We start from the raw sequence: 21,132 nt of genomic DNA, 5'->3' as shown, positions 1-21,132 counted from the left end.
CCTATAGTCTCATGATGAGCAATGTGGGCTTTCATGTGGGAGATCAGGGTTCAAAACCCAGCTAATGGAACTTTAACAAAAAATCTCTTCCAACTTCATATTGTCACTCAATTATCTTAATTAAAAACACCTGCTGACGTGATAGGCACAAGCTTGTTAAGAAAACACATTTGAACTTGGTCAAAGCTCATTCTGCAAGTCCAATGCTCCTGCATACTTTGTCCTACAGCTGCCATTGTAATTTATATCTGTAAAGGTGCTGTGCCAAATGAGTGCTTTGCCTTTTGGTGCCTGTACAACTTGTAGTTTTTGAAATATTACTGTTTAAACTTTATTCCAAATTCATATCATGGCAGTCAATGGGGCCTTGTAATGGTCCATTACTGCCCYCAGCTGTAATCAACTTGGTACTGCGCCATTGTTTCTTAATATTTAATCTCAATAGTTCAGTGTTTACAATCCTAATATGATTGTATTTTGATGTTTTACTGCATCATTGTCTTAACACTGCTCTATTGTTGTAATATCATGCAGTTTAGTGTCAATAATTGTATTGGCTATGTGGCCTCTTTCTGCACACATACAAACAAACCCCTGGCACCACCTTCTGCCACAGCTCCAATGGTCCAGTGGTCAACGCCATGGACTTTCGTGTGGGAGATCAGGGTTCAAAACCCAGCTAATGCAACTAAACAACAAAAACAAAAAAATCTCCTCAAACTTCATATTGTCACACAATTAACTTAATTACAAACACCTGCTCACATGACAGGCAGAAGCTGGTATAGAAAACACATTTGAACTTGGTCAAAGTTCATTCTGCAAGTCCAATGCTGCAGGCAAAGCCATGCTACATGGCAATGCACACTTGTTTTTACATCGTAAAAACCCATGTCTAGTTACCAGCTGTTTTTAGAGCTACTTCTTTACAAACCTTGCTTCTTGTTTGTTCTTTACCTGCTTGTTTTTAAAATCAAATAATGAACTCTGTTTTCCTTATGGTCCAAATTATAGGTGTGCTGCACCTGGCTTGTAAGCCAGCATTCGCTTTATGATTTGTTGTTTCTGAAGTTGTTCAAAATGTCATTGCTGCACCTATTTTTGTCAATATTTTTAGGTTTTAGAATTTAGTCTAAAATTTGTTTTCCAGCACACCATGCTGTTACAAAGCGTCAAAGAGACTCCCTTCTAGGAGAATTGTTGTTTTCCTCACTTTCTTTTCAAATTGTTGGACTTTTCTTTTCAGGAACATGACTTTGAAACATCTGTAGGTGTTAAAAACAGGAAACAGCTGGAGTCTGACCATTCTTTTTGTTTCTTATAAATAATCAGCGTCGCCAAAAGTGTCTGCAGCAGATAAAAATGCGCCTATTTCCACAWGCCACACTCAGGAGAGTAAGTGAAAGCTGGAGATGAGGCTCATTACACCTCCTCTAATGATTCCTGATGGAGCAGAACGCAACGCAAAACAAAACTCATTCGTCTTAGGGTACGAGGGAATCAAAYTGCTTAATGAAGTGTGGGAATAAAYGGCTGAAATCCTGCATCGTTATTATTTTTCATTTTATTTTATTTTTCTTACCAGACAGTGTGAAGAAGAAACGATGGCAGCAGAAGTCCTGCTGCGAGGCGWGACTGTTTCCATCTGAGCCTCCTGCCCCGTCTGTGGGTTAAATATTGGAGATTTCAGAAGCACAAAAAGGAAAGAACAGCCACTAACAATGGTTCTGGAGAAAGTTATGCAGTCATCCAGAGCACAAAATGAGCCTGACTTGTTATATCTTGGAAGGAAAAATAAGCCTCACTTCTCTCCCAGAGGAATATGATGAAATATCTGAGCCTCCTCCCTGTTCCAGACTCCAGGGAAGGAAATGCAAATTAGAGAAGAATTTACATAATAAAGGCTCATTGAAACACAGAAACAACAGCTATATGATTATCACTTCTTGACATAAAATGCGGGAGATTGTGTAATTTTCTGTGTCTGTTAGCAAAATATCTTGCAACAGGTTTTTATTTACAGAAAAGGCCACAATAGAGTCATCTTTAGCTAAAACTTCATGCATGAGATTGTGCATAAATTTATTTTCAAAGTTTGACCAAAACCACTAAAACCCACTTGTTTTAATTTAATTTTGATTTATTTATTAATTTTCTAAGGCCATGGCAGTCTTGATTTAAAACTCTGACATGAAAAGGTTTCAGACCTTCCTTCAAGAAATGCCAGGCTTTTATTTTAGCTCATTTATGTCTGAATGGTGTCCTTTATTTTCTAGCAATGAAAAGACGCTCAGAGAATAAAACAAAAAAAATAAATAAATAAAAAGCTAACAGTTTCATCTTTATCCAGTTTTATATTTTTTTCCAACAAAAAGTAATTTTGAGTTAATGTTCTTCAAGCTCCGTGGCAAACTTTGCAGCACACTTGCATGCAGCTGGAGGGGGTGAGCTTCTGAAGCTGGCACAAATGCAGACAAATGATTTGACAGGACGGATCCAAATTGAGAGAAGGTTGATGGGTGATGATTATGTAGAGCTTGAAGGATGACAGCAGGCCCCAGGCAGTCGCTTGACACCCCTTCAGTTAGCGTTTTCTTATACGAAGAAGATGATGCTGCAGCTATGTCGCCGGTTGGGGAACAGCCACTCTAAGGTCTCCTGCTGAACCTTTCTTTTTATCCTCGTGAAAGGCAGAATCGACCGTTTTCAATGTATAGTTTGAAATTTTCACATAGTGAAAGATTTTTAAAGGATTTGTTTGCATGTCTGCACTTACAAAAGCAGAAGATTGAGCTGGAGGCACACCTCTGCAGGCTGAGGCTTTTAAAATGTGATAAAGCAGTGTGAGCCATGCTGACAAATGCAGAACACAACAAAATCTGAAAAATATGTTGGAAAACAGACTTAAATACTTTAATCAAGCGTGAGGTTTTATGTGGTTAGACGACTCTTGGGTCATTAAGGATTTTACAACTGAGTGAAAAAATAGTGCCTAAACAGATATAGCCAAAATGGTGAGGGTGGAGTCAAAATATCGATGAAAAAATAAATGTATTTAAAGGCACAGCGTGTAGGATTTGTTGTTTTCAGTGACATCTAGTGGTTGAGTGGTTGAATCATCCTCCCTGGTCCTCCCCCCACCCCYACCCCCCGCTTCCAAACGCAAAGGAGTTGCTACGGTGTCTCTCAGGTGTCAAAAACCTTTGATAATTCCAACCGCGATGTCTACCAGCAGCTTCAGGGCTAGTGATGTTTCAAGTGGTAAGATTATGAGCTTTAATAAGTAAAATTATCCCAGCTACAATGACAGACAATAAATATTACATTTATAGTATTACAACTAAAACCGTTTTTGACGCCGCCACCGCAGTTTGTCCTTCATGAGCCTTCGTAGACAAGATGGCGGTGCAAGATGGCGGCTGCCTGTAGTGGCGACCCGCGACCATGGAGATATGAACAGCTTTTTATAAGGTAAAAATAATAAAACAAGGTCTTTGTCTGCAATGATTAGACATGTTTTTTATTATTGTCATTAGTGATTATCTCAATTTCGGCTAAAATAATTGACAAAATCCTACACACTGTGCCTTTAAGTTATAATTTATAGATTCAAAATAACTGCATTCATATAATCATTGATTTATGAAGCTGAGAGCTTCTGAGTTTATCAATTATCCTGTTTCTACAGGTGAGTTAAAAACAGAACGTTGGACATTCAGGGTGACACAGTAAAGGACTGTTTTGCAGCGGTGGTGGGAGCTGAAACGACAGGAGGCAGTGATCATCCATCACTCCTCTCAGAGTTGATTGGTCATGCCTGCAGAGCACAGAGCAGAGTGGAGTGAACCAGAAGAGGTGAGACAGCAACAGAGTGTCGACTGCTTTCAAAAAGCTCAGAKTGAAAACACCTTCCTGCATCAGCACCTTCCTCCTCTGTTAAGGCACGCTTCATTTGCAGCCCTCACTGAMCGAGCTCCGAGTTTCAGGGGTTACAACATCCTGGCTCCGCTGGGTTATTTCAGGCAGCAGCGCCCCAGCTCCCCTGGCTGCATCTCCGTGGGCTTATGGTAGGCATAGCAAAGTCTGTTTCCTCTGGGACGTCTGCTCTTTTAAATAATTTAGTGCAAGCCACAGCCAGCTCTGCAGTGAAGGACAGGGACATGAAATAAAAAAACTAAAGCTCCTGAGTAATCTTAAAACCGCTGATCTCATGTGTGTCATCACAGTCCTGTGGAAGGAAAAACGTGTTTTATAAAACTGTTTCAAAGAGATATCTCTTCAAGTAACCGAGTTAAACACAGAGACATTTCCTCATAATAAAACAGGACTATTTATCAGTGCAACCTGATGACTAATACTGCCTGGATGAGGCCTACAACTGCAGCAGATCTGAGTGATAGGACAGGATTTTACATTGCATGTTTTGATTTATCTGTAGAAATCTAGTTTCAATTTGGCATTGAGGGAGTTGGATTGAACGTGATAGATTTATGACAACAAAAGCATAAAACATCCAAGGGGGTGAATATTTTTATGGCCAATGTGGGTTCTAAACTCGGAAAAACAAGATTTTGCTCCCACAGGTGCAGCTCATGAAGAATTTGGAAGTAAGGCATGCTTCCCATGGAAATTTCAGTGTCGATTTAACAGATTTTAAACTTCTAGGTCTGTCAAAACTGTAACTTTCTTTTTCCTGCTGTAGGGTAAAAGAGGCATCATATATAAAATGATAATGTGTGCTGCTATATGGCAAGCATCCTGCAGATATTTTACTGTGAGCAGAAGCAGACAGGTAAAACCGAGTTCACTGCTGAGATGTTGAAACAGAAACTGAGCAAACCTAAAAAGTAGTCCTGATTCCACCTCTCTGTGTAAAGCCCTTCAAGTACCTTCACTTTTAATGTACTTCTGTGCATTAAAGAAGCAATTTTTAGTCTCACTAGAAAAGTGAAACAATGTGGAACAGACGCTTTATAAGACGGTTTGATATAAGCACTGTTTTTCATGAGCGCATCTTTCCGCAGCATCAAGACACAGCTAAAGGTTTGGAAAAACTTTAGGAAAGTCAAAGGAAGCGGCAACGATTTCCCACTTTAATATCTGTTCGTGCATTTGAAAATAGGCCTGCTTTTGTGAACATGCAACCTTCAACTTTAATATAAGTCTCCAACTAGCCTCACCTCCCTGCGACCCTCACCCTCCCTCTCCATAATCCCACGACAATGCAGAAAAATCACATTAATGCACCGAGAAGCTGGAGGTATGGCACAGTCTATGACAGCTGAGGCCAAAAGAGCTCAACCATCATTTACATGCTAATGGTGTTGGTGGGGATGATGAGGATGGGGCCGGAGCAAGGCGTTGGGCCATGTTGATGTGACGGGGAAGCTTTGTCAGGGTTTTTATTTTTGGGGAGGGGGGAGGAGGCACATCGCAGCACCCCTGCCGTGAGGGGAAAAAGCATCTGCTGGTCCTCATCTGGTCCACCCAGAGTCCATTTACACACTGCTTACTCAGACGTGACGAACGGACGCTCGCTGCTCCTCCTACACTTCAAACCAAACACACACACACACACACACACACACACACACACACACACACACACACTAACAGGCCTCTTTTTAAATTCAAATGTTCAAATTTGCCTGCTTATCTTCGATGCTGCTTAAACGTACAGTGTGTAGGATTTGTTGTTTTCAGCGACATCTAGTGGTTGAGTGGTTGAATCATCCTCCCCGGTCCTCCCCCCACCCCTACCCCCCGCTTCCAAACGCAAAGGAGTTGCTACGGTGTCTCTCAGGTGTCAAAAACCTTTGATAATTCCAACCGCGATGTCTACCAGCAGCTTCAGGGCTAGTGATGTTTCAAGTGGTAAGATTATGAGCTTTAATAAGTAAAATTATCCCAGCTACAATGACAGACAACAAATATTACATTTATAGTATCACAACTAAAACCGTTTTTGACACCACCACCGCAGTTTGTCCTTCATGAGCCTTCGTAGACAAGATGGCGGCTGCCTGTAGTGACGACCCGCGACCATGGAGAYATAAACAGCTTTTTATAAGGTAAAAATAATAAAACAAGGTCTTTGTCTGCAATGATTAGACATGTTTTTTATTAGAGGTCTTTCTTCTATGTTTATACTAAAGCATGGAATGRCATTCCTCAAAACATAAAGTCCATTTCAAAACTACAGCCCTTTAAGAAGAATCTTGTCTGCCRTCTGCTGGACACTTTTTGTTGTRCTCATAKTTAGAYGTCCTATTTTGCAAATGCTGCCTTCCTGAAATTTGGTATGCTTGTTTGTCTTTGTGTCTATGGTGCATAATGATGTGATTGTGATGCTGTATTTCTGAGCGTTTTCTGTGCTGCAGAACAGGAACCTGCTGTAAAACAGCAATTATGCTGAGTCAGGCTTGATTTTTAGTAATCTAAAAAAATTATGGTCATTAGTGATTATCTCAATTTCAGCTAAAAGAATTGACAAAATCCTACACACTGTGCCTTTAAGTCAAGCCCTCCCCCCCCCCACACACACACACAGTTTTGACTAACATACATTATTCATTGTTTAGAAATTCTGCTTTTTCTACTAGAATATTTGGATTATCGTCACGCCAACATATTTTACTTTAGTCTCTGTTAATATGTCGTGTTACTAAGTGGATTTAAGACTGGAATGTGAGCAACCTTTATTTCCTTTCCGCACTCTCACCGTGTGGTGTAGGTGTAATGTCTCCTATTTAGATGCAATTCGAGGCTTGGCGTGGGCGCACTGCAACTTAGCTATCCAGAGAAAAAGGAGTGGGGGGGGGGGGGCCTCAAGAATAGCCTCAAAGAGCCATGACTGCAGCAAACGGGCAGTAACACCAATCACTTGAGCAATGAGCAATTATTGTGTGTGGATGGGTGGAACGCAGAGGGCTTTGACTGGTCCTGAGAAGAGAAAATACAAACAAGCAGCAGAAGTTTCAAAAGTTTTTTGCTGTTGCTTTATGAGCTTTGGTTCAAGGATTATGTGTCTTCGAGGACTACTTCTTCCTTCAAGATCTCAGGAACAATAACGGATCCATAAAGCTCCTCCTGGGGCGTCATAACGGTTAAAATCTTATAATGTAGTAATTCCCCTGAAACCAACATGCTTTTTATGCTTTTAACCGTCTTTTTAAAAGAAAAATGCACAAAAAAAAAAAAAAACATCTGCTTAAAGCTATCTGAGTTCAGTGCTGGCCTAGTTATGTCCCACTATTTTAAGCAACCAAGTATTAAAAACAGAGAACAATGTGATTTTTGAGTGGCAGCCCTCTTGCATGAAAGAGTCGCATCTGTCCAAAGTGCTGCTGAAGAGGATGGCAGCCGAGTCGGTGGACTGTTGATAATGAGCAGCCCTTGACTAGAGGAGAGAGAGAGAGAGAGAGAGAGAGAGAGAGAGAGAGAGAGGAATTAAGAGGGTTTTATGATGTTACAGTCTCGCATTAATGCCACATCTGTAATTCCATCGTCCATCCATTAGTAGTTTTGTGCGTCTGATTTGAAATGCTGCTGCAGGCCATCAAAGTTTCAGCAAATGCAAGTCTTCATTGAGCAGTCCGGCCTCCTGAGTGTTTTAAAAACCATAAAATGGGTTTAAGATTGTGTCGTTCCAAATCAAACCGTTCATGAATTCTTTCTGTGGTTTAAAAGGGTCTCACAACAACATCACACTTTATTTACGTTTAGTGAGCAGACGAGGTTCACATTGTATCTAAAATCGGAGGTTGGTTTTATTAGGCAACACCATATATCATGCAAACTTTTAAAGAACTGCAGCTTTAATTATTAAAAACATTTTTATTAAGCCAACATGTTAAACTAAAATTGAAAATTTCCATTAAAATGAAAACACTGAATAATGTACTGCACAGATTGTCTCCACTGTTGCATTATAATGATGCTGCCCTTTGAAGCAATAAATTCTGCACAAAAGCTGATAAAAAATACAAATGGGAGTAATTTCTTATTTTTTGCAGTAAAAAGCTGCAGACAAAGATTCTGTTGTTTGTTTAGTATTAAAATCTCTTTTAGCACAGGTTTCTTTAAGATGTTGGGATAGTTTTACGTTTTGAAAAGATGGTTGTTAAATTAGTAATTCGATTTTTCTTGAAGTGTCATTGATTTTATTATTCAAATAAAAATTATATATTGTGACTGAAGGTCTGATGAAAAATGTATTATCTGAAAAGGAAACTCTGAYGTTAGCCTTGATTTTTAGCTTTTAGCAACTTCCTTTTCACAATAAATCCCATCCTCTGTGGGGCTCCAAAAGAGAGGTTTAAACAAGAGAGAGAACCACAGAAACTGTGTTTTTACTCAATCCTTCAGTAAAAACATCTGCCTGGTTCTGATAGGGATAATGTCCCACTTGTCTTGTTTTTAAGATTTAAACAATATCAGCAGGGAATGGGTTTAAACAGCTCAAAATGACTTCAAGTGCAGTCTTCCTCAACATCCACGCTCTTTGATGTTATTAGGATGGATTCAGACATTCCCTCAGCAGCACATTAGAAAAGCAGTTCTTTTGGTTTCGCTGACTATCAAAAGTTTTATAAGTGCAAAATGAAAAGAAGACTAAAATGTGCTTTTGTCCGACTTTAACCAGATAAATTAAATCTTTGCTGTCAAGAAGAGCATCTACTACGATACCTTAAATTTTTTTTTACCATTTTTGCAAATGTTTGCTTTGAATGCAGTCGTTTGTCCAGTCGGCTACATAATGACAGACGAATGTGGCCCAGTTAACTGCAAGAAAGATCAGATTAGGCCTCACCGCTGTGAGTCACTTTGACATCACAAAAAATAACACTCACCAGCTTTCTATCAGAAGTGGAGAAAAAAAATGAATCACCGAGTAGCTTTCAGCAACAAAAAAATAAAAAAAAATGCTTTCAAACAGACACTAAAGCTTAAAGCTGTTGTCTGCAGTTCACAGGGAGAAAGTCAGGCTTTGTGTCTAAGAAGAAAAAAAGAGCTCAAAATCCATTTCAAAGACGAAGGAAGACACTGGCACAAAAAGAGAAAGTAATGAATATTTTACAGGCACAGAGAGCAAAGCTGCTCTGCAGGTGATGCTCTGGTGTTTATGGAGCTTATCTGAAAGCCATCACCCACCGAGCGTGGCCAAGGCAAACCATGTGTCTGATTGTTTATCAGCACACTGCTGGTGGCTTCCCCCTGGTACCTGCGCCCAGCTTGCATCAGGCCAATCACAGTGACAGCGTGCTGYAACATAAATGGTCATTTTGGATTAAAATGAGTGCCGCTCAGCTTTCACTCTGATGTTTTGAGGTACGGGAGGATGATATATGCTCATAATGTGGGTTTGGCTGATGCAGATTTTGTGAAGCCTCAAATTGGAAAGTTTGGGAAACTTCCTTAATTTACTAACAAATATTCCTGTAGGTGTATTTGAGCTTTAAAATTTCACTTTTCCTCAACTTTGCCTGACATCATGTTCTATAGAAGTACACTCTTTGACTTGAGTCTTTATTGATAATAAATGTTTCATTTAAACACAAGAGTCAATCTGCCTTTAGGCTTTAACTGATGTCCTGTAGCTTTATTGGGGAGTTTCTCTGTAAAGCATGAGCTGCCACTGGGCCATTGACTGAATGCACTTTGTCGGCTTCATTTTACAGCATAGCAGGGGTCTTAAGAAGCCAAAGCCTTTTGCTTTTACAAAGGTGAAACTATAGCTTATTACTGTTCCTTTGGTGCACAATTTATTTAAAAGTACACACAATATGCTTTTTATTCCTTAAGCATAATGATTGTTTCTTGTCTCAAAAATATCAACTAATCGTTAGGTCAAATATAACCACATTTTAAAAATAGGCAAGTGGAACTTCAAAGGACTGGGCATGCTGGTTTAAAGTTTTTGTCACAATAATGCTAGGCAAGAATCTATAACTATGCYGATGATGAATAACAATTTTTAAAATTTTGTCCAACTCTTCTTATCTTTACTTCACAGTTGAACTAAATCATAAATGTGGGGGCAGCTGCAAAGTGGGGTACAAAAGTGAGGTTAGGAGGGTGTGATGTGGGCAATTAAATGTGCATAGCCTACAATTGCCAGACATGCACATAAAAATAGACTGACATTTCAAAAGCTGGTCATACTAAACACACCTATTTGACTTGCTGGTCACAATACACATTATAGAGAGAGGCTGCATTAAAAAATGCAATTTCCCCCTCTATTTTTCCACTGTGTGATATGCAAACTAGTCTCAAATAGTGAGAGACTACGTTAAAGGTTTGAAAAATAGTGTTTGAATGAAACAGCTTTGAACATTTTGAGACTGGAGTTGTTTTAAGACACTTCGGTTTCAGATTAGCATCGATCCAAACATAAATGAGGTGATTCAAGGAGCTATGTGCAACAGGTAAGATACTGTTGAAAAACCTTAACGGATATTAGTTCAAAAGAGCTGAACAATTTGCTGAAGTTACAGTTACAGTCTTCAAAGACCATTAATTTAAATCTCTTCCATGTTTTTTTCCCACTGGTAAACAGGTGAGCGCTGGTTTGWATGAAAGGTTTTTTATTTGTAAACCTCCTTTGGATCTTGCTTGTTTTGTCCCTGGGAGCATTAAAAAAAGGAAAACTGAATGAACATCTTCTGTTCATGCCAACATATGAAAGAAGAGAAGTAGAACTGACATCATGTCCCTACAGCTTGTGTGCCCGGCTCATGAGCGAAGCAGTCCTTGAACAAGGACAGTTTTTGATTTGGCGTGCGTCTTCCTCTGTGTGCGTTYGAACGCTCTCGCTGCTCAAGGTGCCTGCCAATTGAACGACTTTTCTGGGAGGGATTAGCAGCACGGTGATCTCTTCATGAAACACGTCTGAAGCTTTGGAGAGAAAAAAAAAGGGGAGAAAAAAAACTCCTGACATAGGCAGAGTCTGAGCTAAGACTTTTTTACATGTTCTTGCATCATCATCACACTTTTAATTGAGCTTCCCCTGCCTCTTCCTGACTTCTAACCAACGTCTTCCTCCTTTGCCGTTCATCTTCCTGAGTAATCTTCTCCTCTTCATCGTTGTAAAGGACAGTAAAAATACATTCACAGAAACTGATTAGCATTCCATCCCCTCTTGGTTTTCTGAAAGAATCAATGAACACAACACAAGCAGAGAAGAGGAGCATGTAGAAATCAATCAAAGTGAGAAATGAACTCACTCTGGTTTTCATAAACTCCAAACAAAAGGTGAAGAAAAGCGTCTAGAAATGGAGGAGCAAGGGGAGCCCAGAGGACATGGCAGGGCTCCACCTATATCGCCGATCAGTGAGGAAAAGCCGGGGGTGTCGCAGCAGGACAGACTTGACTCTGATCAATATTTCATGTCTTACCTAAAGCTGTGGAACAAGTCATATTTTCACCGTCTGCCGTCATAACACTGAAATATTGTTCTCTGCAACTGAAGCCAGTCAGTAAAAAGTGTCAAAGAAATGTGAGTWATAAAATAAAAAWAAKAAAACAAGGACGTTTCAGAGGAGACATCTGCAGCTGAACTTGATTTAACTGGATTCCTCACTTTGAATTTCAAATCCACTGATTCTTTGAAAGCATCAGCCATCTGCGTGTCGAGAGGACATCCTTGAATTTGTGTGAGCAACAGACACGAGGGAAAAAACAAGTAAGTTTTGTAGTATTTATTTATAAGAAAATAATATGACAATAATATGAACATAAAACATGTTTTGAACTGCATTAGGAGGGCCTCTGTTAGTTGTGACAATAATAATGGCTAAATAAAAAGAAATATTTAGATTTTTGTCAATTTGATAAATTAGTATTTGTCATGCTAAATGACTAAAAGATTAGCCAGAATCAAAGAGACAGMTCAGATCTTTTTGAAGTGGAGTTATGTGGAAAGGTTATAAACAGTTAATATCTTACCTGCTGGAGATAGCTCTTTGACCAGACTGGTGAGTTAAAATCTAAAATACGTTTCTGCCATTTTAACTATGATTGGTACACAATACAAACTTTATTTCACACTGCTWCTAGAAAAATAATGATACAGTGCCATAGCTTGCTGCTCCTGCCAACATTTGATTTTAYATAAAGCCACAGAATCCCATGTAAATGAACACACAGGACCAGCAGCAATGCTGAGCTTGGCTCATGTGGACTAGCCGTTAGCTTAATGCTAACTGGACCAATGATCAAAAAACTGAAGTTGCTCAAAGAGCAATCCACAGCAGGTAAGATAATAACTGTTCAACAATTCCCACGGAGCCCCACTTTAAAAGATCAAATTCATCACTTTGGAAAAACTGCAGCAACAGATATGTGAGTTTTTAGTTGYAGTTTTGCAGAAAAAAACATCAAAGAAACAAAAAATAAATGCTGCAGCCCAGTTTAATATGAGGCTGTCAAATTTCTTGCTATACCTGCTACAACATAACAACAACAAACATCCCATCTCACACTGTAACATACCCTTTAAAAAGGTGCAATAAGTGATCGTTTCTCATCAATATAAACTGTGACACACTAGTCTAACAAGCTTCTTTCCAAGTCTACTCTTTTATTCATCTGAAAACAATTCTACTCTCCTAATAGCCCCCAGATAGAGAATTACAAAGTRGTTGTGTTTTAATATAGGGTAATATGAATAAATTACTAGTTCATCTACGTTTCACTTGCATGATAAGGTCCCTCCTACTTTTGTTGTGTTCTTTGTGAAATTCTTGGCCGCTCGACGCCTCATTTTAACCCTAAGCCGTTCTGTAGCTCAGTTAGACTCGAACTCAAAAATGGCGCTCAGAAGAACTTTTATTTATTTTTTTTGAGACGCCTTGGTCTGAAGTGGCAGGTACAGTTMAGGAATGTGCTTCCGTGTAACCTTTTGATTGTCAAACACTGACCTACMCGCCGCCTGTGGTGGTGTCAGTAAAGTGCAGACAAACCGTGGCGCACCCACCCCTCCCTCGTCCCCGGCAATCTTTTTTTTTCTCCCCTTCGTTAAAAGCAGGAGCATCCCTGCAGCTCGGAGAGGAGCCATTAACAGGTTAAAAGGCTGACGTGCTCGAGGCCCATGAGAGGTAGCTGGCCTTGTAGTCATTATGCTGAAGTGTGAGAATTAGTAATGTGTGTGGGTGGAGCAGGCTGACCGGAGAACAGGCGTGCTTATCTGCCACTTGAAGGCTGAAATAGACTGAAGTCTGACAAGCTGACAGCTAAAGRTCGCCCAGAATTACCTCACTGCTAATTATCGTCATTAACACATATCTTTGCTCATACACAATTTCATTTCAATGCAGAGTCTCAGAAAAAAAGACTATCTTTTTTTCTTACTACCCTTTGAAGTGTTCCTATTCTATTCTTTTGAAACATACTGAATAACCAGATAAAGAAGGTCTTTTTTTTTTTGTCTGCCGTGCATGTACTTGGTATTCCGGTGCGTCCTCCTTGATTCCAGTAAGYTTCAGAAATGAATTCCATGCAGGGAAATTGGACAGGGGGAGAAGTTGTGTGAAAATGTGTTCGTACGATCCTCGGACTCCTGCAGGAAAACAAATTCATCCTGAATCAAACCCTCCAAAGCCCCGTGGAAGCAACAGATTGGGTTTTGCTCCCGAATGGGTCCRTGTAGAAATAAATCCTGCAGGGTCGGTCTTTGTTGTAGGACTCTGCTCTGTGGAACGTCTTCAGTTCGTTACACAGTYGTTTCGATCTTTTCGATGATCTCTATCATAGACTTAGACGGGGAGAGGAGTGAACAGTTGTCCTGATCCCAGAGGCTCCTCGGACTCAAGTTTTCGTCCGTGCTCAACTCGTCCTCATCCTCGTCCTCACTTCCCTCCTCACAGGACTCCAGGTAGTGCAGACCCAGCGCGTTAATGCCGGAGTCCTCCGAGCTGGACGGGGAGGAGCAGTGGTCCATTTTGGGGCCTTTTAGCTTTTCAACCGTGGAGAGATGTTTCTGTTCGCTGTGGACCTGCTGCACGGGAGCCGGAGCGTGCTGGACCGCCGGCGGCGGAGCGCTGACCGGCTGCTGAGGTGGATCAGGATTCAGGGGTATTTGAGGCGTAGCCGGAGAAGGGGGTTGAGGGATGGGAGGCTGAGGCGGTTCCGGTAAGGGAGGCGGGGGGCGCTGCACGTAGCACATCTTCCCGTTGATCCTTTTGACGATGTAGTCGTCCAGGAACAGGTCCGCGATGACGCAGTATTTGGGTGACTCTAGATGAGGCGGGGACTGGAAGCTGGGCGCCAGCTTCAGGAAGCGCTCGGCCAGAGAGACGGACAGGTCCATGGTGCTGCTGCACTCTGAGCCCACCGGCGGCACAGCTGTACTGGGCAGCTGGCACACATTGGTCATGGGCTGGTACACGTACTTGCCTAAAAGGGAGTAAAAAAATTAACATTACTTATTACATCATTTTTCATATTTATTCATCTATAATGGACAGATTTCAACATGGTCACCACAGCTAAGCAACCTTAAAAAACACAAATACGGTGATCAATCACTTTTACAGATTTTGAGCTGAAGTTGGTTTGTTAGCAGTTGAAACTCCTGTCAGCGAATTGAGTCAACTCCATGTGTCTGTTAGCAAAATATCTCAATGAACAAGTAAATGGATTTTAAAAGAATCCCTGATTACTTATAACATTAGACTTTATTTAATAAACATATATTTTAACTGTAAAATGAAGACTGTAAAAATACTGTAGAATGTTTAGTTTTTATAATTTTTAAACTAAAATTTGAAAATATATTACACGGACGGGGCCATTTTATTTACATGCAAAGCATTCTGGGTAAATGATGACGTGRATAGGTCCTCGGTGMGAGGCTGCTAGCGAGCTATATCCACCCTGAAGGTTAATCTTGGACAATATCTGATGATCGACTCTTTTAAATGAAACCAGAGAGCGTTGACAGAGAGGAGAAGGTAGAAATGACTCAGCCTGGAACTGAAAATATGGATGGAGGACCTCCGGTTAGCTTGTTTGTCACACTAGCGCCAAGCTAATACATAAGGCAATTTACCGTCAGTCGTGATTTTGAGCTTAATATGAATGTAACGTCTTTCTTTGTCATCATGAAAAGATTTTGGTTTATGAAAGATGTGAGGATGAGATATGCCATTCTTTCAAGAAATGCTATACCTTTATTTTATTACTTATAAATAAACAAATCAAGTGTATGTTTTTTAAATCTTACATCAATTTATCATGTTGTTGATTTGATTACTGGTGACCAGTACTCGTAAGATATAGAAGCTAAATAACGCAAAGTTAAAAAGCAAGTTAGAAATAAATTTGGTTGATTCCTGTTTCAATGTAAATGCTAATAAAAATCCCAAAGATACATCTTTGCAAGTTCTCAGGAAACCCTCTGGTTTTAAGAAGCAATTCTTCAACCTCTCTCAAAAGGTTGCCGTGGGGCCGAATGTAGAASAAAACAAAGTTGGAAACTAACAGACTTGGAGGCGTCTGGCAGCTGACGGGCCAAACATTTTCCACAGCAGCAGGTAAAAAAAAAAACGACTCAGGGTTAAAAAGCAGAGCACATGAGCAGCTCTGTGGCTTAGAGGTTAGCGCTGTCACGTCACATCAAGAGGACCCAGATCCAAGCGGGTTTCCTCTGGGAGCTCCGGTTTCTCCCAACATCAAAAACATGCTCGGTTATTTCTCCTGCCTGCGACAAAGTGCCCTTGACCAACACAACACCATAGTGCTGCAGATCACAGACCTGCTGGAGCTGCACTGCTTCTCGTGTACGATGGGCTGAAAGCACTGAACACGTTTCTCTATAAGGGTCCAGAAGAATAAACAAAGACACACGTTAACTTCAACCTGATACCGGACAAACAGCAAGCATTTGAGCCGTCTYTCCTGCAGCAGATGTTTATTCTGAAGCTGTACTTTTCACAATTTACCCAACTGAGGAATAAGTCTCAATAAAAGCATTTGAAAGTATTTCTGATAAAAAGGGCAATAAAAACGTCTCTGCCTGAATAATATTTATGCCACACTTGGCCTTGACGTCGTGGGTTGCCGAGAGAGCAAATATAATAATAGTCCAAATATAAACCTGTTTCGAGACATGCTTTCAGAYACTTTTCTGATTCACCCATCTGCAATAACCAACAATCTGTCCTTCCTTTTGGTCAGTGGCATTTTTCACATCACAAATCACTCTCTGCCTCCAACATTTCCTTTTGTGCCACCAACATTTCAGAGCATTCTGAGTAAGGAAGTGATCATCTTGATGCCTGAAACTACGCTCATTTTACACATGTATGAATTGGAATCAAATCAGTTCTGCTTACTTAAAGTGAGGTTCTGAAGAAAGGTTAAGTGTTTTAATATCTTACCTGATGCAGATAGCTCTTAGAATGACCTCAGACTGGATAAAAATGTTGACCAGATTAAATAACTAATAATTACTATGAATGCGACCAGTTCTAACCCAGTTGTTTTTCTTTAGCAAAGACAAAAATATTGCTTTGGAAAAACATGTTGGAAAAAAAAGTGTTTCTTTGATTAAAGCAGGTAAGATATTAATTACAACTTTTTTACAGAATCTGAACCTCACTTCAAAATATTTCAACTATAATTTTAAGAGTTCATAGCTATTTTATTTATTTTAAATTATCAAGGAATCCCAATGGCTACAGTATAATGTATTATTTGCATAGAGGTGTATAATAACGACACACATTTACTTTGTTACAATACTTAAGTGTTTTTTTTTTTTGAGGATCTATTACCAAGTACTTTTAAAATCATGACTTTCCCCTAAATTCTGTCACATTCAAAACATAAAAATTATACTTTTACTTCTTTACTTTAAAATGTAACTTTGTTACATTTTACAAATGCAAATAACCAGAACTCATCATGAAAGGAGTTGTTTATKCAAGTGTCAAATTAAACTAAACCAAGTTGAATAAATGTAAAGCAATTTACACATCTACTTTTAATTAAAATATATAAGTTTAGTAAATTTAGCACTTCCTTTCTTGGAGTGTGGGTAAAAGTACGTTTACTTTCCTGATTATTGTGAGCCGTTTTATGATTTTTATTGAAGTATTTTTCTTACCAGTGAAATTCATTTTGGCCCAAGTCATTTAGTACTAGGGATGCACCAATATGAAAATTTCAGCCAGTACTGATATCCGATATTATTAATGGTGTTATGGCTGATAACCGACATTACACAAATTATTTATATACATACACACACAAATACACACGTCTTTTTTCAATATTGTAAAAAAACAAGACTGCTGACATGGCTCTCTACTTCATTTAATGCTGGTTACGCAGCATCACTATCACCATGAACAGATACCACTCGACCAAACATCGCCCCTCCTGAAACAGAAACACAAAGCTAAAAACTGGGAAATCAATATCGGACATTAATATCAATATACTAAAAAAAATGACCAATATTGTCCGATACCGATGTTAATGCCGATATTTCGTGCATCCCTGCTTTTTACTTTTACTTAGTTATTTTTAAAGTACTTTACAAACCTCTGCTTGTCTAACAATTTTTCATGACTTAAAGCCATATTTTGTATTTGGTAAATTATCACATTCATTTACAAGTTCTCTAACACCTTACATTAAAGTGAAACTTCACACACTGGTGACACACTTCCCGGTGGGAACAGTTTGATCCGAAATGTTGATTATTTCCGTCCCACTGACTCTGACTCTGAGCGGCACTACCTGAGCACTGCAGCTCAGATGTGTGTTTAACTATCTCCCAGGAGAGTCAGAGAAACTACAGGAGATGACAGGCTTATGCATCACTTCCTCCCGCTCTGCGTCCTTGTCTTTTGTTTCACTGACAGGGGGATCCATTCAATCAAAACCTTTTGTATGTGTGTGTGTGTGTGTGTGTTCGGGTTACAGTGAAAACACAAAGCAGGTCTCATTTATGTTGAATGGGCAACATGATTCAGAGCTGTTAGAACAGTTTTTATTTTTCCCACCACATCCTTATTAAATGACACGAAGACTGCTGCTGATACTGATGCAAACAAAAGAAAGACAAAAAACAGAAGCTGAGATCTTTTAAATGAAGCAAACTCAGTGGTCCATGTTCAGAATGAGACGAGCCCATTCAAGCAGATGAGAGCGCGGCAGCAAACAAGAGCTAAAGCTATAAAAGGCTACGTGTTGACATTTCGTTTTTAGCACATTACATCTAATTGCACTCATCAATCTGGAGTTTCAAATAGCAAGAGCGCTGCTCAGGGACAGACAGATGCCCGCTTGGACATCAACAACRCAGATATACGAAGCCAACAATACACCAAAACTGGCTCGCTTTCTCTTACAGCAAAAACAGTCTGTAAATCTACAGGGAGCCTACACTCTTAGTTAAATACATCACTGTGTCTGCAGGCCCTGAGGAACATTACAGTATGTCTGCAGTTAATCTCACTTACAGTAGTCTGGCTAGAATAAAGACAAGAAAATCCTGCTGCCTTTGAAAAGCTGGACTGTTTGCAACAGAGCAGGAAGGAAACAGGAAGAATGTGTGCAATAATGAGGCTGAACAAAGAGCACTTTAAAACAGGCAGGGGATTCAATTCTGTGAGAAGATATATGTTGTTCATGAAGTCATCACATATATGCAATATACTGTGCAAATGTGTTATAGCTGCAGACTTTCAGGTAAACTAGCGGTTTTGATCACTCGAGTTCAGTCAGGTCGCTGTTCTTGATCATGTCAGAAWATTGTGAAGTGTCTAAAAGCTAAGGAACGTGGACAGGAAGAGGAGATCTTAAAAAACACACTATCTACAGCAGATGAACAAGATTTGAAAGTCATGTCTTTATGACCTGATGCGGGAGCTGAGAGATGCATCCTGCTTCAGTTGATTAGTAAATTTAGATTAATGTCCTGATGCATCTCAGTAATCCAGGTAGAAAAATCTAACAAAGCTAAGTCCAAATCTTCTCAAATTAAGTGAAATAATCTGCCAGTGCAGTAAGACAATCATACTTGCCAAGACTTCTTGAAATAAGGAAAACTGTCCAGGCTRATCACATTCTAATCTTACTTAGTATATCGTTTTTTTATACAGACTAAAAATACTTTTGGGCTGGATATAAAACTTGGTTAGATGGGCAATTTTTGCAGTGTAGATTTCCACTGGTTTGAGAGAGGAGTAAAGGAAGMCATTTTTGTGAGGAGAAACTGCCCGTTCTTAAYAGAAGTGAAGCCCCCAATTGTCCCCCTCTTACAATGCTGTTACAGAGTGTGACTCAGCCCTTTGTAAATGATAACCATTGGGACACTAGTGATSGGTCAGTAGGCGGAAGGTCCTCTTTTTTTTGCATATGAATAACCAGTTTTGGTTGGGACTGGTAAACTGGTTGATCCATTATGTAAAGGTTCTGCTGAGTTTACCTACAACAACTACAYCCATCAAACGTCTTGTTTATTTCCATTTATCAGCTTTTGGCCATTTGACTATCTTTATAAATGTCAGCTTCCARGTACAAAATTAGACTTTTAGAAGCAATTTTTTTTTTCCATTTTTGGAAGTGAGTGGTTAAAATGCAGCCTTTGAGCACTTCAAGCACAAACAAACACACAAACAAATTTCTGACCAATCAGTAAACCAAAAAAAGAGCAAAACAGAATGTTAATGTTAATCAAAAGGTTAAATATTAAGGTATAAAAACTAGAAGCTTTAGAAGAYCGGTCGGTCTACATTTCTACCCTCAAATATGGTCACAAGCTTTGGGTAGTGATCGAAAGAACAAGATCACAGATACAAAATAGGGTGTCTGGGCTCTCCCTTACAGTGAGGAGCTCAGTCAACTGAGAGGGACTCAGAGTAGAGCCGCTGCTCCTCCACGTCGAGAGGAGCCAGTTGAGGTGGCTCGGGCATCTGGTTAGGATGCCTCCTGGAYRCCTCCCTKGTGAGGTGTTCTGGGCACGTCCCACTGGGAGGAGGCCCAGAGGAAGACCCAGGACACGCTGGAGGGACTATGTTTCTCAGCTGGCCTGGGAACACCTTGGGATTCCCCCAGAGGAGCTGGCCCAAGTGGCTAGAGAAAGGGAAGTCTGGTTCTCTGTACTTAGGCTGCTGCCCCCGAGACCTGACCCCGGATAAGCAGAAGAAAACAGGACAGACGGTATAAAAACTAAGCATTCAGTCTCATTCAAACTTATTTATTTCCATCTGGCATTTGTGACTTTCAGACTTTTGTATTGCTTTAACCTYCCCAAAATAATCTCTTAGCAAAGCTCAGCTGCTTATTAAAAAATATGAAGAAGCTTCATCTGTGACGAACATTCAGGTCATGTGGGAGAGCAGAGGATGAAAGAATTTAGATTTTTCAAACATCTAAAGGGCTTTGTGTTGAATTATGTTGGCTGCATTCAATGAAATGTTAAAGATATACATCTCTTTGTGAGATCTGTCCRTGGAGTTTAATTAGTACATTTTTAAAGCATGAAACATCATAAATTAATTTAAAAACTGTCAACTGTTTTTCTTTTTTTTAATCTTTACTTTTCTTTTCCATTTCCTGATTGATTAGTTTCAAGCCAAAAACTTGATTCACGTTAGTTCACAAAAATGTTCATTCTTTGATGAAGGTCAAAAAATACGTAGTCAGGCAAGAAACTGGCAGACAAATTGAATATTTTCTGCCTTTTGAATTAAAAAAAACATTTATTTTGTGATTAATACATTTTGCAAACCGAAAATTCTCATCTCAAACTCTGACGTCTGCAGATTTCGTCTGTCAACTTCTAAAACTGCATTTAAAGTTGAACATGAACATACTTTTTAATGACAAGTTTGAACAAAATAAGATAGATGAGGAAATGTGAGCCAAATATGAGTTTGTTAAGCTCTACTTTTCAACGAGAAATTAAAGCAGCTTTAACATCTTTATCTGAGCAGCTTTATGAATATTCTGCAAACCTTTTGTTCCAGTTTTCGCTGTTATCTCGTCTGCTCCGTGTTTTTATTTCCATCCTAATAAAAGGGGGGCAGATGCATAAATCTCTGTGTAGTTTCATGAATAAAACTGTGTGTGTGTGTGTGTGTGTGTGTGTGTGTGTGTGTGTGTGTGTGTGTGTGT

At 39.6% G+C, this 21,132-nt stretch overlaps 1 protein-coding gene across 1 annotated transcript in view; it reads right to left on the bottom strand.

Annotated features, from left to right (window-relative positions):
- Window positions 1-11,687: 11,687 nt before the first annotated feature.
- Window positions 11,688-21,132, bottom strand: part of zgc:162707 (UPF0524 protein C3orf70 homolog B) — a 21,196-nt gene continuing 11,751 nt past the window's right edge. Inside the window, exon 2 of the mRNA XM_014016714.1 lies at window positions 11,688-14,397. Coding sequence (XP_013872168.1) covers window positions 13,715-14,397 — 683 coding nt within the window. The 3' untranslated portion in view covers window positions 11,688-13,714. The remainder of the gene's footprint in view (window positions 14,398-21,132) is intronic.

This window comes from Austrofundulus limnaeus, unplaced genomic scaffold (assembly GCF_001266775.1).
Source record: "Austrofundulus limnaeus strain Quisiro unplaced genomic scaffold, Austrofundulus_limnaeus-1.0 Scaffold152, whole genome shotgun sequence".
NCBI classification, from domain to species: Eukaryota; Metazoa; Chordata; class Actinopteri; order Cyprinodontiformes; family Rivulidae; genus Austrofundulus; species Austrofundulus limnaeus.
The sequence above is the reverse complement of the archived record's forward strand: the minus strand, read 5'-3'. Positions and strand labels throughout refer to the sequence as shown.